This window comes from Macaca mulatta, chromosome 9 (genome assembly GCF_049350105.2).
Source record: "Macaca mulatta isolate MMU2019108-1 chromosome 9, T2T-MMU8v2.0, whole genome shotgun sequence".
In the NCBI taxonomy this organism is placed as follows: domain Eukaryota; kingdom Metazoa; phylum Chordata; class Mammalia; order Primates; family Cercopithecidae; genus Macaca; species Macaca mulatta.
The window spans coordinates 134,691,782-134,712,348 of record NC_133414.1 but is presented as its reverse complement, the minus strand read 5'-3'; the positions used below and the strand labels follow the sequence as shown (position 1 = coordinate 134,712,348).

The 20,567-nt window shown below is 51.4% G+C and overlaps 1 protein-coding gene across 50 annotated transcripts in view; it reads right to left on the bottom strand.

The window, feature by feature from the left end:
* The window catches only part of DMBT1 (deleted in malignant brain tumors 1), a 96,714-nt gene that overhangs the window by 27,573 nt on the left and 48,574 nt on the right, over positions 1-20,567 (bottom strand). For 36 of the 50 annotated variants that reach the window (XM_077947754.1, XM_077947769.1, XM_077947779.1 and 33 more), the window contains 16 exons: positions 18,340-18,378; positions 17,258-17,581; positions 16,254-16,283; positions 15,324-15,356; positions 13,315-13,344; positions 12,385-12,417; positions 10,392-10,421; positions 9,434-9,472; positions 8,333-8,656; positions 7,344-7,373; positions 6,381-6,419; positions 4,853-4,891; positions 3,750-4,073; positions 2,761-2,790; positions 1,795-1,833; positions 694-1,017 (listed from right to left, as the gene is read on the bottom strand). In XM_077947754.1, the coding sequence (XP_077803880.1) occupies positions 694-1,017; positions 1,795-1,833; positions 2,761-2,790; positions 3,750-4,073; positions 4,853-4,891; positions 6,381-6,419; positions 7,344-7,373; positions 8,333-8,656; positions 9,434-9,472; positions 10,392-10,421; positions 12,385-12,417; positions 13,315-13,344; positions 15,324-15,356; positions 16,254-16,283; positions 17,258-17,581; positions 18,340-18,378 (1,707 nt within the window). The remainder of the gene's footprint in view (positions 1-693; positions 1,018-1,794; positions 1,834-2,760; positions 2,791-3,749; positions 4,074-4,852; positions 4,892-6,380; positions 6,420-7,343; positions 7,374-8,332; positions 8,657-9,433; positions 9,473-10,391; positions 10,422-12,384; positions 12,418-13,314; positions 13,345-15,323; positions 15,357-16,253; positions 16,284-17,257; positions 17,582-18,339; positions 18,379-20,567) is intronic. The other 14 variants (XM_077947746.1, XM_077947747.1, XM_077947786.1 and 11 more) reach the window with 14 other exon arrangements.

Genomic DNA, 20,567 nt, shown 5'->3' with positions numbered 1-20,567 from the left:
CACCAAGTCAGCAAGTCTCAGGATACCACTCCAGCAAAAATCTCCTGTGTGATCTTCCATCCCAAACCACAGGTAATAACAAGGGTTTGCCTGGCGATCTCATGGGGGCTGCCCTCCCACCAGGCTTGCTAGACAGACAATGCACTTCAGTTCTTTGGAAGGAGTTGAAACTGACGAAGAACCAGGTCACACATGCACAGCTACACATTTACACTGCTAGCCCATATGCCTCCAATCCAAATGCTCCTTACTGGGGCCTTAAGTGAGAATTCCCTACCCCAAAATGTGTCCTTTCCTTACCATGAGCCTCTCCCAAGGAGAGGATCCCTCCTCCGCCCCGCTGTCTGTGCAGTGGCTACCATACCCTCACCCACTGTTACTCAGCAGGGGAGAAATGGAACCCTGGGGAGCCAGCAGTTTTCTCTTCTGCCTCTTCCTTGCACTGCCTTAGGAAGGGGATAAAGTCTGGATTGTTGTGTGAGTTTGGCCCTCTCTCCTAAGTGACCATAGGAACACCAGGCAGTGAATTCATATGGATTCTTAGCAGAGAGCTAACAAGTCTTCAGAAACATAGGAAACACAGAAGAAGCTTCGAGTGAGGAGATCAGAATGCAATTACGACTTTCCTCTGGAGCAAACTCCACCCCAAGAGAGGGAGCCCACTCTTGGGTCTGGAAAGTCTTGGAGACCCACCTGAGCAGATGACACCAGCGTCTTCATTATGGCCACAGTTGTGGGACAGCCAGCCTCTGTGGGGACAGTTCCACAGGTAGGACTCCTGTCCTGAGCAGCGCACGTCATCCAGGACAATGGGTCCTGAGCCCTGGCCAAACCGGGCATTTCCTGGGGCTGACGTGGCCCAGCCACAGCCCAGCTGCCTGCAGACCACATTGGCATCATTGGTGTCCCAGTAGTCGTCACATACGGTGCCCCAGGAGCCTCGGTATAGGACCTCCACTCGGCCCTGACACCTGTCACCTCCATTCACCAGCCTCAGGGCCAAACTGGATTCAGATCCTACAGGGGAACACAAGAACCCTTCATCCATACTGATTATGAGTTCAAGGATTTAAGGATTTAAGGAATGTTCTACACTCAGGGCAGTTTCTCATGGCCAAAGTCACGTGGGCAGGTAATCACCTTGGAATATGAATACAAACAGAGGTTCAGCTTCATCATAGTGGAAGAAACAGTGAGGTCCTACTCTACCCAAGTCTATGGAAGCTCAAATAATTGGGAAAGCACCTGTGACTCCACTGGAAGTGACAGGAATGGAGGCCTCACTCCTCATTCTGAGCTCCATTCTCACACAGGATGAAGCCCCACAGCTCCAGATAGGAGGCCGAGACCTGCCTCATGTTCAGGAGTTTGGTGGCACCCACAGGGTCCTCTCTGGCTTCTAACAAAGTGCCAGGAATGGCAGGACTTTGGCCAGATGGCGGCGGGGACAGGCACTTTCCCCACTGTTTTCACATCTGCAGCCTGTGGCCTGAGGGCCAGGAACAAGGTCCCAGTAGGATTAGGGAGCCCTCCCGGGCTTGTTCTGAGCACCTGGATGAGGATCTTTCCTGACTACATAAAACATAATCCCAGGGGAGACAGGTCACTAGTACCCTCCAGCCTCCAACATCAGACCCAGAACTAGATTCCCAGGGAGTCCACTTTTCTCCCCAGGCAAATGCAGAAACATGAAAAACAGAGTCACCCGCTTGAGCCTCATTCTATCATTTTCAAAAGAAACATTTGTCCAGAGGTAGACAGTGAGCCTCTGGGAAGAGTGAGAGGATGATTTACCTATTGGCGGTGTCAGTAAGTTGGTGGTCAGCCAAGTATCTGTAAATTGCAACAAAGAGAAAACACAAAATTAGACTTGAAGATGAAAAGCTACAAAAAAAAAAAAAAAAAAAAAGTCTCTGGATCAGGCAAGCATCATGAAAACTATTCAATTTCTGGTTCCTGCCACTTGCTCCAAGTGCTGCCCAAGTCTTCAGCTCAGTGAGCTCAGCCAGGAACAAAAGCCTTGCTGGAGACCAGTCTCATCCCTCCTACCTCTGAAGTGTGAGATGTCCTTTTCTCGGCTACAAAGGGTTAGCCTGCCCCATCCAGTGACACATGGACTGATGGGCACATATGACACCATTTGTTGAGACTCTGACAGTTGGAGCTAAAATGTTAGGCAACCAAGGAGCCGTCCAAACGGGTATCAAGTTTCTTGGTAAGTGGAGGCATCAGAAATATTTATTATCCCTCTCCCTGCCCAAGCATGGCCTCTGCCTTTTCTGGATGCAGATGTGGCCCTGCAAAATCTGGGCTGTTTGAAGGAGAGAGGGATGGAGGTATCAGGCCTGCACTGACATTGCTTGCCCATGGCAGAAGTCATGTTTAAGGCTCAAACTGACATTGTCCTCCCAGGTGACTGTGGCAATCACTCTCAATTCTCAGAAAGGTTATATCAGTTCTGAGTATGAAGGAGCCAAAACTCATTAAACACCAGGCCACTTCCTGAACCTGTAAGGGTTTTCCATTGTACAGTATGAAGCTGCTTCATGAAAGCTGAGAGAAATGAACAGAAAACAGAAGCCTCCTGAACCCTAGGTCTGTTGAAGCACTGTGCTGGGGTCTCAGTTACAGAGTGGTGGGGGTGAAAATAACATGCCCCACAGTATCTGCACAGAGAAGCAGGAGAGCTCTGTGGAGTGGGGAAGAGGTAACTGGGCAGAAAGAGAAGGGACATCCTGAGGAAGGATGCTGGGGACTCACCTGGCCTGGGCGTTGACTGGGACTGAGCAGCTGTGAGAAAGAGAAGGTCCGATCAGATGCACTATACAGAAAATGGCAAAACCACAACAAAGGTAGAAGGAACTGGGCAAGCCTGACACTCAGTCCATCCTAGTCCCTGTCACAGAGGGAGAGGCATTGCCGAGGACATCCCCACAGAGATGCACCATATAAGGGGTCTGGGCAGATCCCAGCCACTATTGTCAGCTCCGAGGTGAGTAACTGTGTCTGCCCAGGGTGACCAGATTGACCCTAAACCAACCCTTTCCCTTGCATGTTTTGGCAGTTCCTGAGACAGCAAGGCTGAGGAGGCCACTCCAGCCCAAATGCCTTGTGTGATCTTCCAGACCCGACCACAGGCAATAATAAGCCATGCCTGGCTGGCTTCATGGGAGCTGCCCTCCGCACACCGGACCTGGGGCACAGGCAGTGCTCTGCAGCGTTCTGGGAGGACCTGAGGTCAAGGACTCCAACCCCATGTGACCCGGGCCTGACACAAACAGACATGCATTTGCACTCCTAACCCTTGAGCCACTATTTCCAGACGTCCTCACCGGATCTCAGCTGAGAACCCATTTCCAGACAAGAATCTTTAGTTCAGAGCTCCTTGCAGTCAGAGAATCCCTCCCTGCCCCTGCTGTCTGTGCTGTGTCCACGATACCCTCACCCAGCGCTACTCAGCCTGGGAGAAATGGAGCCCTGGGGAGCCAGCACGTTTCTCTTCTTCCTCTTTCTTGCACTACCTCAGGAAGCAGATAAAGTCTGGGTGGTTGTCTCAGTTTAGAGCCCTGGCCTAAGTGGTCAGGTACTGTAGCAAAATTCATACAGATTCTTAGCAGAGAGCTAACAAGACTACAGAAATACAGAAAACAGAGAAGAAGCTTTGAGTGAGGAGATCACAATGTAATTAGGATTTTCTTCAGGGGCAAACTTCAACCTAAGAGAGGCAGCCCAATGTCTTGAAGGCCCACCTGAGCAAATGACACCAGCATCTTCATGATGGCCACAGTTGTGGGAGAGCCAGCCTCTGTGGGGACAGTTCCACAGGTAGGACTCCTGTCCTGAGCAGCGCACATCATCCAGGACAATGGGTCCTGAGCCCTGGCCAAACCGGGCATTTCCTGGGGCTGACGTGGCCCAGCCACAGCCCAGCTGCCTGCAGACCACATTGGCATCATTGGTGTCCCAGTAGTCATCACATACGGTGCCCCAGGAGCCTCGGTATAGGACCTCCACTCGGCCCTGACACCTGTCACCTCCATTCACCAGCCTCAGGGCCAAACTGGATTCAGATCCTACAGGGCAACAGAAGAACCCTTCATCCATACTGATTATGAGTTCAAGGATTTAAGGATTTAAGGAATGTTCTACACTCAGGGCAGTTTCTCATGGCCAAAGTCACGTGGGCAGGTAATCACCTTCGAATATGAATACAAACAGAGGTTCAGCTTCATCATAGTGGAAGAAGCAGTGAGGTCCTACTCTGCCCAAGTCTATGGAAGCTCAAATAATTGGGAAAGCACCTGCGACTCCACTGGAAGTGACAGGAATGGAGGCCTCACTCCTCATTCTGAGCTCCATTCTCACACAGGATGAAGCCCCACAACTCCAGATAGGAGGCCGAGACCTGCCTCATGTTCAGGAGTTTGGTGGCACCCACAGGGTCCTCTCTGGCTTCTAACAAAGTGCCAGAAATGGCAGGACTTTGGCCAGACGGCGGCGGGGACAGGCACTTTCCCCACTCTTCTCAGGTCTGCAGCCTGTGGCCTGAGGGCCAGGAACAAGGTCCCAGTAGGATTAGGGAGCCCTCCAGGGCTTGTCCTGAGCACCTGGATGAGGATCTTTCATGACTACATAAAACAGAATCCCGGGGGAGACAGGTCACTAGCACCCTCCAGCCCCCAACATCAGACCCAGAACTAGGTTCCCAGGGAGTCCACCTTTCTCCCCAGGCCATTCGCAGAAACATGAAAAACAGAGGCTCCCACCTTGAGCCTCATTCTATCATTTTCAAAAGAAACATTTGTCCAGAGGTAGAGAGTGAGCCTCTGGCAGGAGTGAGAGGATGATTTACCTATTGGCGGTGTCAGTAAGTTGGTGGTCAGCCAAGTATCTGTAAATTGCAACAAAGAAAGAACAAAATTAGACTTGAAGGTGAAAAGCTACAAAAAAAAAAAAAAAGTCTCTGGATCAGGCAAGCATCATGAAAACTATTCAATTTCTGGTTCCTGCCACTTGCTCCAAGTGCTGCCCAAGTCTTCAGCTCAGTGAGCTCAGCCAGGAACAAAAGCCTTGCTGGAGACCAGTCTCATCCCTCCTACCTCTGAAGTGTGAGATGTCCTTTTCTCGGCTACAAAGGGTTAGCCTGCCCCATCCAGTGACACATGGACTGATGGGCACATATGACACCATTTGCTGAGACTCTGACAGTTGGAGCTAAAATGTTAGGAAACCAAGGAGCCGTCCAAACGAGTATCAAGTTTCTTGGTAAGTGGAGGCATCAGAAATATTATTATCCCTCTCCTTGCCCAAGCATGGCCTCTGCCTTTTCTAGATGCAGATGTGGCCCTGCAAAATCTGGGCTGTTTGAAGTAGTGAGGGATGGAGGTATCAGGCCTGCACTGACATTGCTTGCCCATGGCAGAAGTCATGTTTAAGGCTCGAACTGACATTGTCTTCCCAGGTGACTTTGGCAATCACTCTCAATTCTCAGAAAGGTTATATCAGTTCTGAATATGAAGGAGCCAAAACTCATTAAACATGAAGCCAGTTCCTGAACCTGTAACGGTTGTCCATTGTACAGGGCCAAACTGGATTCAGATCCTACAGGGCAACAGAAGAACCCTTCATCCATACTGATTATGAGGTCAAGGATTTAAGGATTTAAGGAATGTTCTACACTCAGGGCAGTTTCTCATGGCCAAAGTCACGTGGGCAGGTAATCACCTTGGAATATGAATACAAACAGAGGTTCAGCTTCATCATAGTGGAGGAAACAGTGAGGTCCTACTCTGCCCAAGTCTATGGAAGCTCAAATAATTGAGAAAGCACCTGCGACTGCACTGGAAGTGACAGGAATGGAGGCCTCACTCCTCATTCTGAGCTCCATTCTCACACAGGATGAAGCCCCACAGCTCCAGATAGGAGGCCGAGACCTGCCTCATGTTCAGGAGTTTGGTGGCACCCACAGGGTCCTCTCTGGCTTCTAACAAAGTGCCAGAAATGGCAGGACTTTGGCCAGACGGCGGCGGGGACAGGCACTTTCCCCACTCTTCTCAGGTCTGCAGCCTGTGGCCTGAGGGCCAGGAACAAGGTCCCAGTAGGATTAGGGAGCCCTCCAGGGCTTGTTCTGAGCACCTGGATGAGGATCTTTCATGACTACATAAAACAGAATCCCGGGGGAGACAGGTCACTAGCACCCTCCAGCCCCCAACATCAGACCCAGAACTAGGTTCCCAGGGAGTCCACCTTTCTCCCCAGGCCATTCGCAGAAACATGAAAAACAGAGGCTCCCACCTTGAGCCTCATTCTATCATTTTCAAAAGAAACATTTGTCCAGAGGTAGAGAGTGAGCCTCTGGGAGGAGTGAGAGGATGATTTACCTATTGGCGGTGTCAGTAAGTTGGTGGTCAGCCAAGTATCTGTAAATTGCAACAAAGAAAGAACAAAATTAGACTTGAAGGTGAAAAGCTACAAACAAACAAACAAACAAAAAGTCTCTGGATCAGGCAAGCATCATGAAAACTATTCAATTTCTGGTTCCTGCCACTTGCTCCAAGTGCTGCCCAAGTCTTCAGCTCAGTGAGCTCAGCCAGGAACAAAAGCCTTGCTGGAGACCAGTCTCATCCCTCCTACCTCTGAAGTGTGAGATGTCCTTTTCTCGGCTACAAAGGGTTAGCCTGCCCCATCCCGTGACACATGGACTGATGGGCACATCTGACACCATTGCTGAGGCTCTGACAGTTGGAGCTAAAATGTTAGGAAACCAAGGAGCCGTCCAAACGGGTATCAAGTTTCTTGGTAAGTGGAGGCATCAGAAATATTTATTATCCCTCTCCCTGCCCAAGCATGGCCTCTGCCTTTTCTGGATGCAGATGTGGCCCTGCAAAATCTGGGCTGTTTGAAGGAGAGAGGGATGGAGGTATCAGGCCTGCACTGACATTGCTTGCCCATGGCAGAAGTCATGTTTAAGGCTTGAACTGACATTGTCTTCCCAGGTGACTTTGGCAATCACTCTCAATTCTCAGAAATGTTGTATCAGCTCTGAATATGAAGGAGCCAAAACTCATTAAACACGAGGCCACTTCCTGAACCTGTAAGGGTTTTCCATTGTACACTATAAGACTGCTTCATGAAAGCTGAGATAAATGAACAGAAAACAGAAGCCTCCTGAACCCTAGGTCTGTTGAAGCACTGTGCTGGGGTCTCAGTTACAGAGTGGTGGGGGTGAAAATAACATGCCCCACAGTATCTGCACAGAGAAGCAGGAGAGCTCTGTGGAGTGGGGAAGAGGTAACTGGGCAGAAAGAGAAGGGACATCCCGAGGAAGGATGCTGGGGACTCACCTGGCCTGGGCGTTGACTGGGACTGAGCAGCTGTGAGAAAGAGAAGGTCGGATCAGATGCACTATACAGAAAATGGCAAAACCGCAACAAAGGTAGAAGGAACTGGGCAAGCCTGACACTCAGTCCATCCTAGTCCCTGTCACAGAGGGAGAGGCATTGCCGAGGACATCCCCACAGAGATGCACCATATAAGGGGTCTGGGCAGATCCCAGCCACTATTGTCAGCTCCGAGGTGAGTAACTGTGTCTGCCCAGGGTGACCAGATTGACCCTAAACCAACCCTTTCCCTTGCATGTTTTGGCAGTTCCTGAGACAGCAAGGCTGAGGAGGCCACTCCAGCCCAAATGCCTTGTGTGATCTTCCAGACCCGACCACAGGCAATAATAAGCCATGCCTGGCTGGCTTCATGGGAGCTGCCCTCCGCACACCGGACCTGGGGCACAGGCAGTGCTCTGCAGCGTTCTGGGAGGACCTGAGATCAAGGACTCCAACCCCATGTGACCCGGGCCTGACACAAACAGACATGCATTTGCACTCCTAACCCTTGAGCCACTATCTCCAGACGTCCTCACTGGATCTCAGCTGAGAACCCATTTCCAGACAAGCATCTTTAGTTCAGAGCTCCTTGCAGTCAGAGAATCCCTCCCTGCCCCTGCCGTCTGTGCTGTGTCCACGATACCCTCACCCAGCGCTACTCAGCCTGGGAGAAATGGAGCCCTGGGGAGCCAGCACGTTTCTCTTCTTCCTCTTTCTTGCACTACCTCAGGAAGCAGATAAAGTCTGGGTGGTTGTCTCAGTTTAGAGCCCTGGCCTAAGTGATCAGGTACTGTAGCAAAATTCATACAGATTCTTAGCAGAGAGCTAACAAGACTACAGAAATACAGAAAACAGAGAAGAAGCTTTGAGTGAGGAGATCACAATGTAATTAGGATTTTCTTCAGGGGCAAACTTCAACCTAAGAGAGGCAGCCCAATGTCTTGAAGGCCCACCTGAGCAAATGACACCAGCATCTTCATGATGGCCACAGTTGTGGGAGAGCCAGCCTCTGTGGGGACAGTTCCACAGGTAGGACTCCTGTCCTGAGCAGCGCACATCATCCAGGACAATGGGTCCTGAGCCCTGGCCAAACCGGGCATTTCCTGGGGCTGACGTGGCCCAGCCACAGCCCAGCTGCCTGCAGACCACATTGGCATCATTGGTGTCCCAGTAGTCATCACATACGGTGCCCCAGGAGCCTCGGTATAGGACCTCCACTCGGCCCTGACACCTGTCACCTCCATTCACCAGCCTCAGGGCCAAACTGGATTCAGATCCTACAGGGCAACAGAAGAACCCTTCATCCATACTGATCATGAGTTCAAGGTTAAGGATTTAAGGAATGTTCTACACTCAGGGCAGTTTCTCATGGCCAAAGTCACGTGGGCAGGTAATCACCTTGGAATATGAATACAAACAGAGGTTCAGCTTCATCATAGTGGAGGAAACAGTGAGGTCCTACTCTGCCCAAGTCTATGGAAGCTCAAATAATTGAGAAAGCACCTGCGACTGCACTGGAAGTGACAGGAATGGAGGCCTCACTCCTCATTCTGAGCTCCATTCTCACACAGGATGAAGCCCCACAGCTCCAGATAGGAGGCCGAGACCTGCCTCATGTTCAGGAGTTTGGTGGCACCCACAGGGTCCTCTCTGGCTTCTAACAAAGTGCCAGAAATGGCAGGACTTTGGCCAGACGGCGGCGGGGACAGGCACTTTCCCCACTCTTCTCAGGTCTGCAGCCTGTGGCCTGAGGGCCAGGAACAAGGTCCCAGTAGGATTAGGGAGCCCTCCCGGGCTTGTTCTGAGCACCTGGATGAGGATCTTTCATGACTACATAAAACAGAATCCCGGGGGAGACAGGTCACTAGCACCCTCCAGCCCCCAACATCAGACCCAGAACTAGGTTCCCAGGGAGTCCACCTTTCTCCCCAGGCCATTCGCAGAAACATGAAAAACAGAGGCTCCCACCTTGAGCCTCATTCTATCATTTTCAAAAGAAACATTTGTCCAGAGGTAGAGAGTGAGCCTCTGGGAGGAGTGAGAGGATGATTTACCTATTGGCGGTGTCAGTAAGTTGGTGGTCAGCCAAGTATCTGTAAATTGCAACAAAGAGAAAGGACAAAATTAGACTTGAAGATGAAAATCTACAAAAAAAAAAAAAAAGTCTCTGGATCAGGCAAGCATCATGAAAACTATTCAATTTCTGGTTCCTGCCACTTGCTCCAAGTGCTGCCCAAGTCTTCAGCTCAGTGAGCTCAGCCAGGAACAAAAGCCTTGCTGGAGACCAGTCTCATCCCTCCTACCTCTGAAGTGTGAGATGTCCTTTTCTCGGCTACAAAGGGTTAGCCTGCCCCATCCCGTGACACATGGACTGATGGGCACATCTGACACCATTGCTGAGGCTCTGACAGTTGGAGCTAAAATGTTAGGAAACCAAGGAGCCGTCCAAACGGGTATCAAGTTTCTTGGTAAGTGGAGGCATCAGAAATATTTATTATCCCTCTCCCTGCCCAAGCATGGCCTCTGCCTTTTCTGGATGCAGATGTGGCCCTGCAAAATCTGGGCTGTTTGAAGGAGTGAGGGATGGAGGTATCAGGCCTGCACTGACATTGCTTGCCCATGGCAGAAGTCATGTTTAAGGCTTGAACTGACATTGTCTTCCCAGGTGACTTTGGCAATCACTCTCAATTCTCAGAAATGTTGTATCAGCTCTGAATATGAAGGAGCCAAACTCATTAAACACGAGGCCACTTCCTGAACCTGTAAGGGTTTTCCATTGTACACTATAAGACTGCTTCATGAAAGCTGAGATAAATGAACAGAAAACAGAAGCCTCCTGAACCCTAGGTCTGTTGAAGCACTGTGCTGGGGTCTCAGTTACAGAGTGGTGGGGGTGAAAATAACATGCCCCACAGTATCTGCACAGAGAAGCAGGAGAGCTCTGTGGAGTGGGGAAGAGGTAACTGGGCAGAAAGAGAAGGGACATCCCGAGGAAGGATGCTGGGGACTCACCTGGCCTGGGCGTTGACTGGGACTGAGCAGCTGTGAGAAAGAGAAGGTCCGATCAGATGCACTATACAGAAAATGGCAAAACCGCAACAAAGGTAGAAGGAACTGGGCAAGCCTGACACTCAGTCCATCCTAGTCCCTGTCACAGAGGGAGAGGCATTGCCGAGGACATCCCCACAGAGATGCACCATATAAGGGGTCTGGGCAGATCCCAGCCACTATTGTCAGCTCCAAGGTGAGTAACTGTGTCTGCCCAGGGTGACCAGATTGACCCTAAACCAACCCTTTCCCTTGCATGTTTTGGCAGTTCCTGAGACAGCAAGGCTGAGGAGGCCACTCCAGCCCAAATGCCTTGTGTGATCTTCCAGACCCGACCACAGGCAATAATAAGCCATGCCTGGCTGGCTTCATGGGAGCTGCCCTCCGCACACCGGACCTGGGGCACAGGCAGTGCTCTGCAGCGTTCTGGGAGGACCTGAGGTCAAGGACTCCAACCCCATGTGACCCGGGCCTGACACAAACAGACATGCATTTGCACTCCTAACCCTTGAGCCACTATTTCCAGACGTCCTCACCGGATCTCAGCTGAGAACCCATTTCCAGACAAGCATCTTTAGTTCAGAGCTCCTTGCAGTCAGAGAATCCCTCCCTGCCCCTGCTGTCTGTGCTGTGTCCACGATACCTCACCCAGCGCTACTCAGCCTGGGAGAAATGGAGCCCTGGGGAGCCAGCACGTTTCTCTTCTTCCTCTTTCTTGCACTACCTCAGGAAGCAGATAAAGTCTGGGTGGTTGTGTCAGTTTGGAGCCCTGGCCTAAGTGACCAGGTACTGTAGCAAAATTCATACAGATTCTTAGCAGAGAGCTAACAAGACTGCATAAATACGGGAAACATAGAAGAAGCTTTGAGTGAGGAGATCACAATGTAATTAGGATTTTCTTCCCGAGCAAACTGGAACTTAAGAGTGGGAGCCCAAGGTCTTGAAGGCCCACCCGAGCAAATGACACCAGCGTCTTCATGATGGCCACAGTTGTGGGAGAGCCAGCCTCTGTGGGGACAGTTCCACAGGTAGGACTCGTGCCCTGAGCAGCGCATGTCATCCAGGACAATGGGTCCTGAGCCCTGGCCAAACCGGGCATTTCCTGGGGCTGATGTGGCCCAGCCACAGCCCAGCTGCCTGCAGACCACATTGGCATCATTGGTGTCCCAGTAGTCATCACACACGGTGCCCCAGGAGCCTTGGTATAGGACCTCCACTCGGCCCTGACACCTGTCACCTCCATTCACCAGCCTCAGGGCCAAACTGGATTCAGATCCTACAGGGGAACACAAGAACCCTCATCCATCCCTATCAGGGATTGTATATTACTGCTACCAGACGTTCAGCTTTATCACAGGGGAAGGAGAGGGGATGTACTATGCTGCCCGGGTTTATGGAGGCTCAGAGTTTGGGGAATCATCTGTGACCCCAGTGGAGGTGACAGGAATGGTATCCCCACTCCCTACTCTGGGCACACACAGGATGGAGCTCCACAGCTTCAAAGGGAAGGCCCACGCTGGCCCCATGTTCAAGAGTTTGGTGGCACCCATGCTGTCCTCTCTGGTTTCTGGCAAATTGCCAGGGATAGCGGGGCCATGGCCAGAGAGCTGCACGGATAGAAATTTTCACGCACTTTTGCAGGTCTGCAGTGCATGGTCAGAAGGCCAGGAATGAGGTCCCTACAGGATTAGGGAGCCCTCCAGTGCTTGTCCTGAGCACCTGGATGAGGATCATTCCTGAACACTTGGAACAGGGTCCCATGAGAGACAGATCACCAGCAGCCTCCAGCCTCCAACATCAGACCCAGGACTGGCTCACCAGAGACTCCACCTTCCTCCCACGCAACCCACAGGGACATGAAAGAGAGGGGCCCACCTTGAGCCGCATCCTATCAGTTTGAAACACAAAATATGTCCAGAGATAGTGAGCCCTAGGGAGGGGTGAGAGGATTATTTACCTGCTGTTGACGCAGGTGAGGTCAGCCAAGTGTCTGTAAATTGCAACAAAGAAAAAAGACAGAATTAGGCTTGAAGGGAAAAGGCCCAGAACAAAAGGTTCCGTGGGAGGGGGAATCAAACTGGAAACAATTCCACTTCCTGTTCCTGCCACTTGCTTCCCATGTGTCTGCCCAGGTCTCCTCTGCTGTGAACTCATCCAGGGGTAAAGGTCCTGCTGGAGACCAGACTGAGCCCTCCATTTCTCTAATCCTGAGGTATCTTTCTATGTGTTAGGGGATGCTCCCCACCATGCCATCCCACATCTGCTGATGCATGGACTGACTAGGATATCAGACGCCATTGCTGAGGCTCGGACACTGGAAGCTAAAATGTTAGGGGAACCAGGGGCTTCCCAGGGGACAATCAGGAATCAGGTTTCTGGCTAAGCAGAGACACCACAAACCTTTATTATCCCTTTCCCTGCCCCAGCACAAACTCTGCCTATTTTGGATACAAATGCGGCCCATCATAATCTTGGAATTTTTCCAGCAGTGATGGATGGGGGTATTGAGCCTGCCCTGACGATGCCTTGAACAGTTCAGAAGGTGACACCCTCAATTTTCAGAAACTCTACGTGAGTCCTGAATATAAAAGGACCAAAGCTGATTAAACACAGGCCAATTCCTGAACCTGTAAGGGCTGTCCACTGGGACAGTTTGAAACTGTTTCATTAAGGTGAGAGGGGTTGAAAAGACGACAGAAGCCTCCTGAATCTGACGTGTGTTTAAAAAGCGTTGTGCTGGGGTCTCAGTTACATAGCCGGTGTTGGGGGTAGAAATAATATGCTCCACAGTATCCACAGACAGAAACAGGAGAGCTCTGTGGAGTGGGGAAGGGGTGATTGAGCAGAAAGAGAAGGGACGTTTTGAGGAAGGACACTGGAAACTTACCTGGACCGGGTGTCGACTGGGACTGGGAAACTGTGAGAAAGAGAAGAGAAGGTCAGATCAGGCATGTTACACAGAAGTCTGCAAAACTGGAACGAGGAGGGAAAGAAATGGGCAAGTGTGACACTCAGTCCATCCTAGTTCCGATCACACAGGCAGGGACATTGCCATGCCATCCCCACAGAGATGCACCGTGTAAAGGGTCGAGGCAGATCCTGTCCACTATTGCCAGCTCTGAGGTGATTAACTTTGTGTCTGCCCAGGGTAACCAGGATGACCCCAAACCCACCCTCTCCCTTGCATGTCTTAGGCATTTCTGAGTCAACAAGGCTGAGGAAGCCACTCCAGCCAAAATCCCTTGTGTGATCTTCCAGCCCGGACCAGAGGCAATAACAAGGCCATGCCTGGCCGGCCTCATGTGGGCTGCCCTCCCCACACCAGACCTGGGGCACAGGCAATGCTCAGCAGCGTTCTAAGAGGAGCTGAGGTCAAGAACTCCAACCCCACACAACCCAGGCCTGACATGAAGAGACACACATTTACATTCCTAACCCTTGAGCCTCTATTTGCAGACGTCCTTACTGGGTCGCAGCTGAGAACCCACTTCCAGACAAGCATTTTTAGTTCAAAGTTCCTCACAGCGAGAGGAATCCTCCCCTGCCTTGCTGTCTGTCCTGCGTCCATGATACCCTCACCCAGTGCTACTCAGCAGGGGAGAAAGGGGGCCCTGGGGAGCCAGCACTTTTCTCTTCTGCTTCTTCCTTGCACTGCCTCAAGAAAGGGAGAAAGTCTGGGTTGTTTGAGTTTGGTCCCCTGTCCTAAGTGACCACAGGAACACCAGGCCCTATAGCGAAATTCATACAGATTCTTAGCAGAGAGCTAACAAGACTCCATAAATACGGGAAACATAGAAGAAGCTTTGAGTGAGGAGATCACAATGTAATTAGGATTTTCTTCCCGAGCAAACTGGAACTTAAGAGTGGGAGCCCAAGGTCTTGAAGGCCCACCCGAGCAAATGACACCAGCGTCTTCATGATGGCCACAGTTGTGGGAGAGCCAGCCTCTGTGGGGACAGTTCCACAGGTAGGACTCGTGCCCTGAGCAGCGCATATCATCCAGGACAATGGGTCCTGAGCCCTGGCCAAACCGGGCATTTCCTGGGGCTGATGTGGCCCAGCCACAGCCCAGCTGCCTGCAGACCACATTGGCATCATTGGTGTCCCAGTAGTCATCACACACGGTGCCCCAGGAGCCTTGGTATAGGACCTCCACTCGGCCCTGACACCTGTCACCTCCATTCACCAGCCTCAGGGCCAAACTGGATTCAGATCCTACAGGGGAACACAAGAACCCTCATCCATCCCTATCAGGGATTGTATATTACTGCTACCAGATGTTCAGCTTTATCACAGGGGAAGGAGAGGGGATGTACTATGCTGCCCGGGTTTATGGAGGCTCAGAGTTTGGGGAATCATCTGTGACCCCAGTGGAGGTGACAGGAATGGTATCCCCACTCCCTACTCTGGGCACACACAGGATGGAGCTCCACAGCTTCAAAGGGAAGGCCCATGCTGGCCCCATGTTCAAGAGTTTGGTGGCACCCATGCTGTCCTCTCTGGTTTCTGGCAAATTGCCAGGGATAGCGGGGCCATGGCCAGAGAGCTGCACGGATAGAAATTTTCACGCACTTTTGCAGGTCTGCAGTGCATGGTCAGAAGGCCAGGAATGAGGTCCCTACAGGATTAGGGAGCCCTCCAGTGCTTGTCCTGAGCACCTGGATGAGGATCATTCCTGAACACTTGGAACAGGGTCCCATGAGAGACAGATCACCAGCAGCCTCCAGCCTCCAACATCAGACCCAGGACTGGCTCACCAGAGACTCCACCTTCCTCCCACGCAACCCACAGGGACATGAAAGAGAGGGGCCCACCTTGAGCCGCATCCTATCAGTTTGAAACACAAAATATGTCCAGAGATAGTGAGCCCTAGGGAGGGGTGAGAGGATTATTTACCTGCTGTTGACGCAGGTGAGGTCAGCCAAGTGTCTGTAAATTGCAACAAAGAAAAAAGACAGAATTAGGCTTGAAGGGAAAAGGCCCAGAACAAAAGGTTCCGTGGGAGGGGGAATCAAACTGGAAACAATTCCACTTCCTGTTCCTGCCACTTGCTTCCCATGTGTCTGCCCAGGTCTCCTCTGCTGTGAACTCATCCAGGGGTAAAGGTCCTGCTGGAGACCAGACTGAGCCCTCCATTTCTCTAATCCTGAGGTATCTTTCTATGTGTTAGGGGATGCTCCCCACCATGCCATCCCACATCTGCTGATGCATGGACTGACTAGGATATCAGACGCCATTGCTGAGGCTCGGACACTGGAAGCTAAAATGTTAGGGGAACCAGGGGCTTCCCAGGGGACAATCAGGAATCAGGTTTCTGGCTAAGCAGAGACACCACAAACCTTTATTATCCCTTTCCCTGCCCAAGCACAAACTCTGCATCTTCTGGATACAAATGTGGCCCATCATAATCTTGGAATTTTTCCAGCAGCGATGGATGGGGGTATTGAGCCTGCCCTGACGATGCCTTGAACAGTTCAGTAGGTGACACCCTCAATTTTCAGAAACTATATGTGAGTCCTGAATATAAAAGGACCAAAGCTGATTAAACATGGGCCAGTTCCTGAAGCTGTAAAGTCTGTCCACTGGGACAGTTTGAAACTGTTTCATTAAGCTGAGAGGGGTTGAAAAGAAGACAGAAGCCTCCTGAATCCGACGTGTGTTTAAAAAGCGTTGTGCTGGGGTCTCAGTTACATAGCCGGTGTTGGGGGTAGAAATAATATGCTCCACAGTATCCACAGACAGAAACAGGAGAGCTCTGTGGAGTGGGGAAGGGGTGATTGGGCAGAAAGAGAAGGGACGTTTTGAGGAAGGACACTGGAAACTTACCTGGAATGGGTGTCGACTGGGAGTGTAAAACTGTGAGAAAGAGAAGAGAAGGTCAGATCAGGCACGTTACACAGAAGTCTGCAAAACTGGAACGAGGAGGGAAAGAAATGGGCAAGTGTGACACTCAGTCCATCCTAGTTCCGATCACACAGGCAGGGACATTGCCATGCCATCCCCACAGAGATGCACCGTGTAAGGGGTCGAGTCAGATCCTGTCCACTATTGCCAGCTCTGAGGTGATTAACTTTGTGTCTGCCCAGGGTAACCAGGATAACCCTAAACCAACCCTTTCCCTTGCATGTCTTAGGCGTTTCTGAGTCAACAAGGCTGAGGAAGCCACTCCAGCCAAAATCCCTTGTGTGATCTTCCAGCCCGGACCAGAGGCAATAACAAGGCCATGCCTGGCCGGCCTCATGTGGGCTGCCCTCCCCACACCAGACCTGGGGCACAGGCAATGCTCAGCAGCGTTCTAAGAGGAGCTGAGGTCAAGAACTCCAACCCCACACAACCCAGGCCTGACATGAAGAGACACACATTTACATTCCTAACCCTTGAGCCTCTATTTGCAGACGTCCTTACTGGGTCGCAGCTGAGAACCCACTTCCAGACAAGCATTTTTATTTCAGAATTCCTCGCAGCGAGAGGAATCCTCCCCTGCCTTGCTGTCTGTCCTGCGTCCATGAAACCCTCACCCAGTGCTACTCAGCAGGGGAGAAAGGGGGCCCTGGGGAGCCAGCACTTTTCTCTTCTGCCACTTCCTTGCACTGCCTCAAGAAAGGGAGAAAGTCTGGGTTGTTTGAGTTTGGTCCCCTGTCCTAAGTGACCACAGGAACACCAGGCCCTATAGCGAAATTCATACAGATTCTTAGCAGAGAGCTAACAAGACTGCATAAATACGGGAAACATAGAAGAAGCTTTGAGTGAGGAGATCACAATGTAATTAGGATTTTCTTCCTAAGCAAACTCCAGTCTAGGAGAGGGAACCCAAGGTCTTGGAGGCCCACCTGAGCAGATGACACCAGCGTCTTCATGATGGCCACAGTTATGGGAGAGCCAGCCATTGTGGGGGCAACTCCACAGGTAGGACTCGTGTCCTGAGCAGCGCACATCATGCAGAACAATGGGTCCTGAGCCCTGGCCAAACTGGCCATTTCCTGGGGCTGATGTGGCCCAGCCACAGCCCAGCTGCCTGCAGACCACATTGGCATCACTGGTGTCCCAGCTGTCATCACACACAGTGCCCCAGGAGCCTCGGAATAGGACCTCCACTCGGCCCTGACACCTGTCACTTCCATTCACCAGCCTCAGGGCCAAACTGGATTCAGATCCTACAGGGGAACACAAGAACCCTTCATCCATCCCTACCATGAGGTCAAGGATCTAAGGCGCATTCCATACTCAGGGCACTTCCTAATGGCCAAGGTCACCTGGACAAGCAGTCACGATTGAGCATGACTGCAACCAGAGGTTCAGCTTCATCACAGTGGAAGGAGAGGTGATACCCTATTCTGCCTGGGTTTGTGGAGTCTCAGGTTTTGGGGAAGCACCTGTGACCCCAGTGGAGGTGACAGGAATGGACGCCCCAGTCCCTACTCTGAGCACACACAGGATGGAGCGCCACAGCTCCAGAGGCCAGGCCCATGCTGTCCCCATGTTGAAGACTTTGGTGGCACCCACGTGGTCCTCTCTGACTTCTGGAAAATTACCAGGGATGGCAAGGCCTTGGCCAGTCAGCTTCAGGGACGGCAATTGTCACCCATCCTTGCAGGTCTGCAATGCATGGCCAGAGGGCCAGGAATGAGGTCCCAGGAGTAGGGAGCCCTCCAGGGCTTGTCCTGAGCACCTGAATGAGGATATTTCCTGATACTTGGAACAGGGTCCCACAGGAGACAGGTCACCAACACCCTCCAGCCTCCAACACCTGACCCAGGACTGGCTCCCCAGAGACTCCAACTTCCTCTCACTCAATGCACAGGGACATGAAACATAGAAGGGCCCACCTTGACCCTCATCCTATCATTTTCATTCAAAACATTTGTCCAGAGGTAGAGAGTGAGCCCTAGGGAGGGGTGAGAGGATTATTTACCTACTGTCGATGCAGGTAAGGTGCTGGTCGACAACAGGTCTGTAAATTGCAACAAAGACAAAGGCTAGAATTAAAGTTGAGGGTGAAAAACTCCAAAAGGAAAGGTCTCTGGGCAAGGCAAGCATCATGAAAACTACTCGACTTCTGGTTCCTGCCACTTGCTCCCCAGGTGTCTGCCCAAGTCTGTAGCTCAAGGAGCACAGCCAGGGACATAGGCCTCGCTGGAGACCAGTCTGATCCCTCCTACCTCTGAAGTGTGGAATATCCTCTTCTCAGCTACAAAGGGTTTACCTGCCCCATCCACAGACACATGGACTGATGGGCACATTGGACACCATTGCTGAGACTCTCACACTTGAAACTAAAATGTTAGAAGGATCGGGGAGCTGCCCAAAGGAGTATAAAGTCTCCTGGCAAGTGGAGGCACCAGAAATATCTAATATATCTCTCCCTGCCAGAGCACGGCCTCTGCCTTTCTGGAGGTAGACGGGGGCCCTGCCGCATCTGGGGGTGTTTGAAGGAGTGAGGAATGGAGGTATCAGGCCTGCACTGGCATTGCTTGCCCACGGACAGTCATGTTTAAGGCTATAGCTGACATTGCCTTCCCAGGAGACTTTGGCAATCACTCTCAATTCTTAGAAAGATCATATCTTCTTAACCATGTCTGGTTAAGAAGCTTCATGCTAGGGTCTCAGTTACAGAGCAGGGAAAATAGTATGACCCACAGATAAGAAGGAGGGCTCTGCAGAGTGGGAAAAAGGACAATTGTGCAGAAAGAAAAGGGATATCCCAAGGAAGGACACTGGGGAATCACCTGACCTGGGCGTCAAATGGGACTGGGCGGCTGTGAGAAAGGAGGTCAGATCAGATGCACTACACAGAAGCTGGCAAAACTGGAACAAAGGTGGAAGGAGCTAAACAGGTCATGCGTTCAGTCTATGCTAGGTCCCCATCAAGAGGGAGGGGCATTGCCATGCATGTCCCCACAAGGATGCTCCTTGGAAGATGTCTGGGCAGATCCTGCCACTACTGCCAGCTCCAAAGTGATTAAGTTTGTGTCTGCCCATAGTAATCAGGTTGACACAAAACCAACCTTCTCTCCCTTGCATGTCTTAGCAGTCCCTGAGTCAGCAAGTATGAAGAGGCCACTCTAGCAAAAATCCAGCCTATGATCTTCCAGCCCAGCCCACAGTCATTCAGAACAAGGCTTTGCTCAGCAGGTCTCATGGGCACTGCCCACCCCACACCTGACCAGTGCACAGGCAGGACACTGCAGTTCTCTGGAGGGAATTGCAGTCAAGCATTCACACTCCCAAAACCCAGGCCAGACATGGACAGACACAGATCTGCATTCCAAGCCTTGTGTTTCCAGTCTGAGGCCTGCTTACTGGGCCTCACCAGAAGACCCTCCCTTCCCAGCATGAGCCTTTGCTTCTGGGCTCCTCCCAGTGAGATCGACCCTCCCCCAAAGCCTATATGTGCTGCGTCCACCTCACTGTCACCTAAACCTTTCAGTAGGGGAAAGGCGGAACCTTGGAGAGACAGCGTGCTATAGATTGGATGTTTGTCCCATCCAAGACTCATCTTGGGATTGGAAACTCGAAGTATAGAGGTGAGGCCTGATGCGCCATGTCTGGGTCATGGAGGCCAACGCTTTATGAATCACTTAGTGCCCTCTCTGGTCAAGGGTGAGTTCTTCTCTTAGTTCCTAGCAAGAGCTGGTGGTTGAAGAGTCTGGGCCCTCCCTCTTGCCCTCTCTTGCTTCCTTTACTGGCCATGTGACCTCTGCCCAGGACAGCTCCCCATCTCCTTCTGCCAGGAACTAAAGCAGCCTGAGGCCATCAACAGAAGCCAAGCAGATATCATGCTTCTATGCAGCCTGCAAAGCCCCGACCCAAATGAACCACTATCTTCATGAACAGCCTGACCCCAGCTATTCCTTTCCAGCCACACTAAAATGCAAAGACCCAGCACTTTCCTCTTCTCTCTCTGCTTGCGCTGCCTCAGTAGGTGAACGAAGACGTGACCCTTATTACACTTTGGCCCATTTTTCTCCCTGAACTCCTCAAAATCTGGTAATGTGGCAAGGACTCATGCAGTTTCCTAGGAGAGAGCTAAGGAGATATCAGAAATACAGGAAAGGTTGAAAAAGCTCTGAGTGAGGAGATTAGAATATATTAAGACCTCACTTCCTGAGCAAAATCTACCCCAAGAGAGGAAACTCAAAG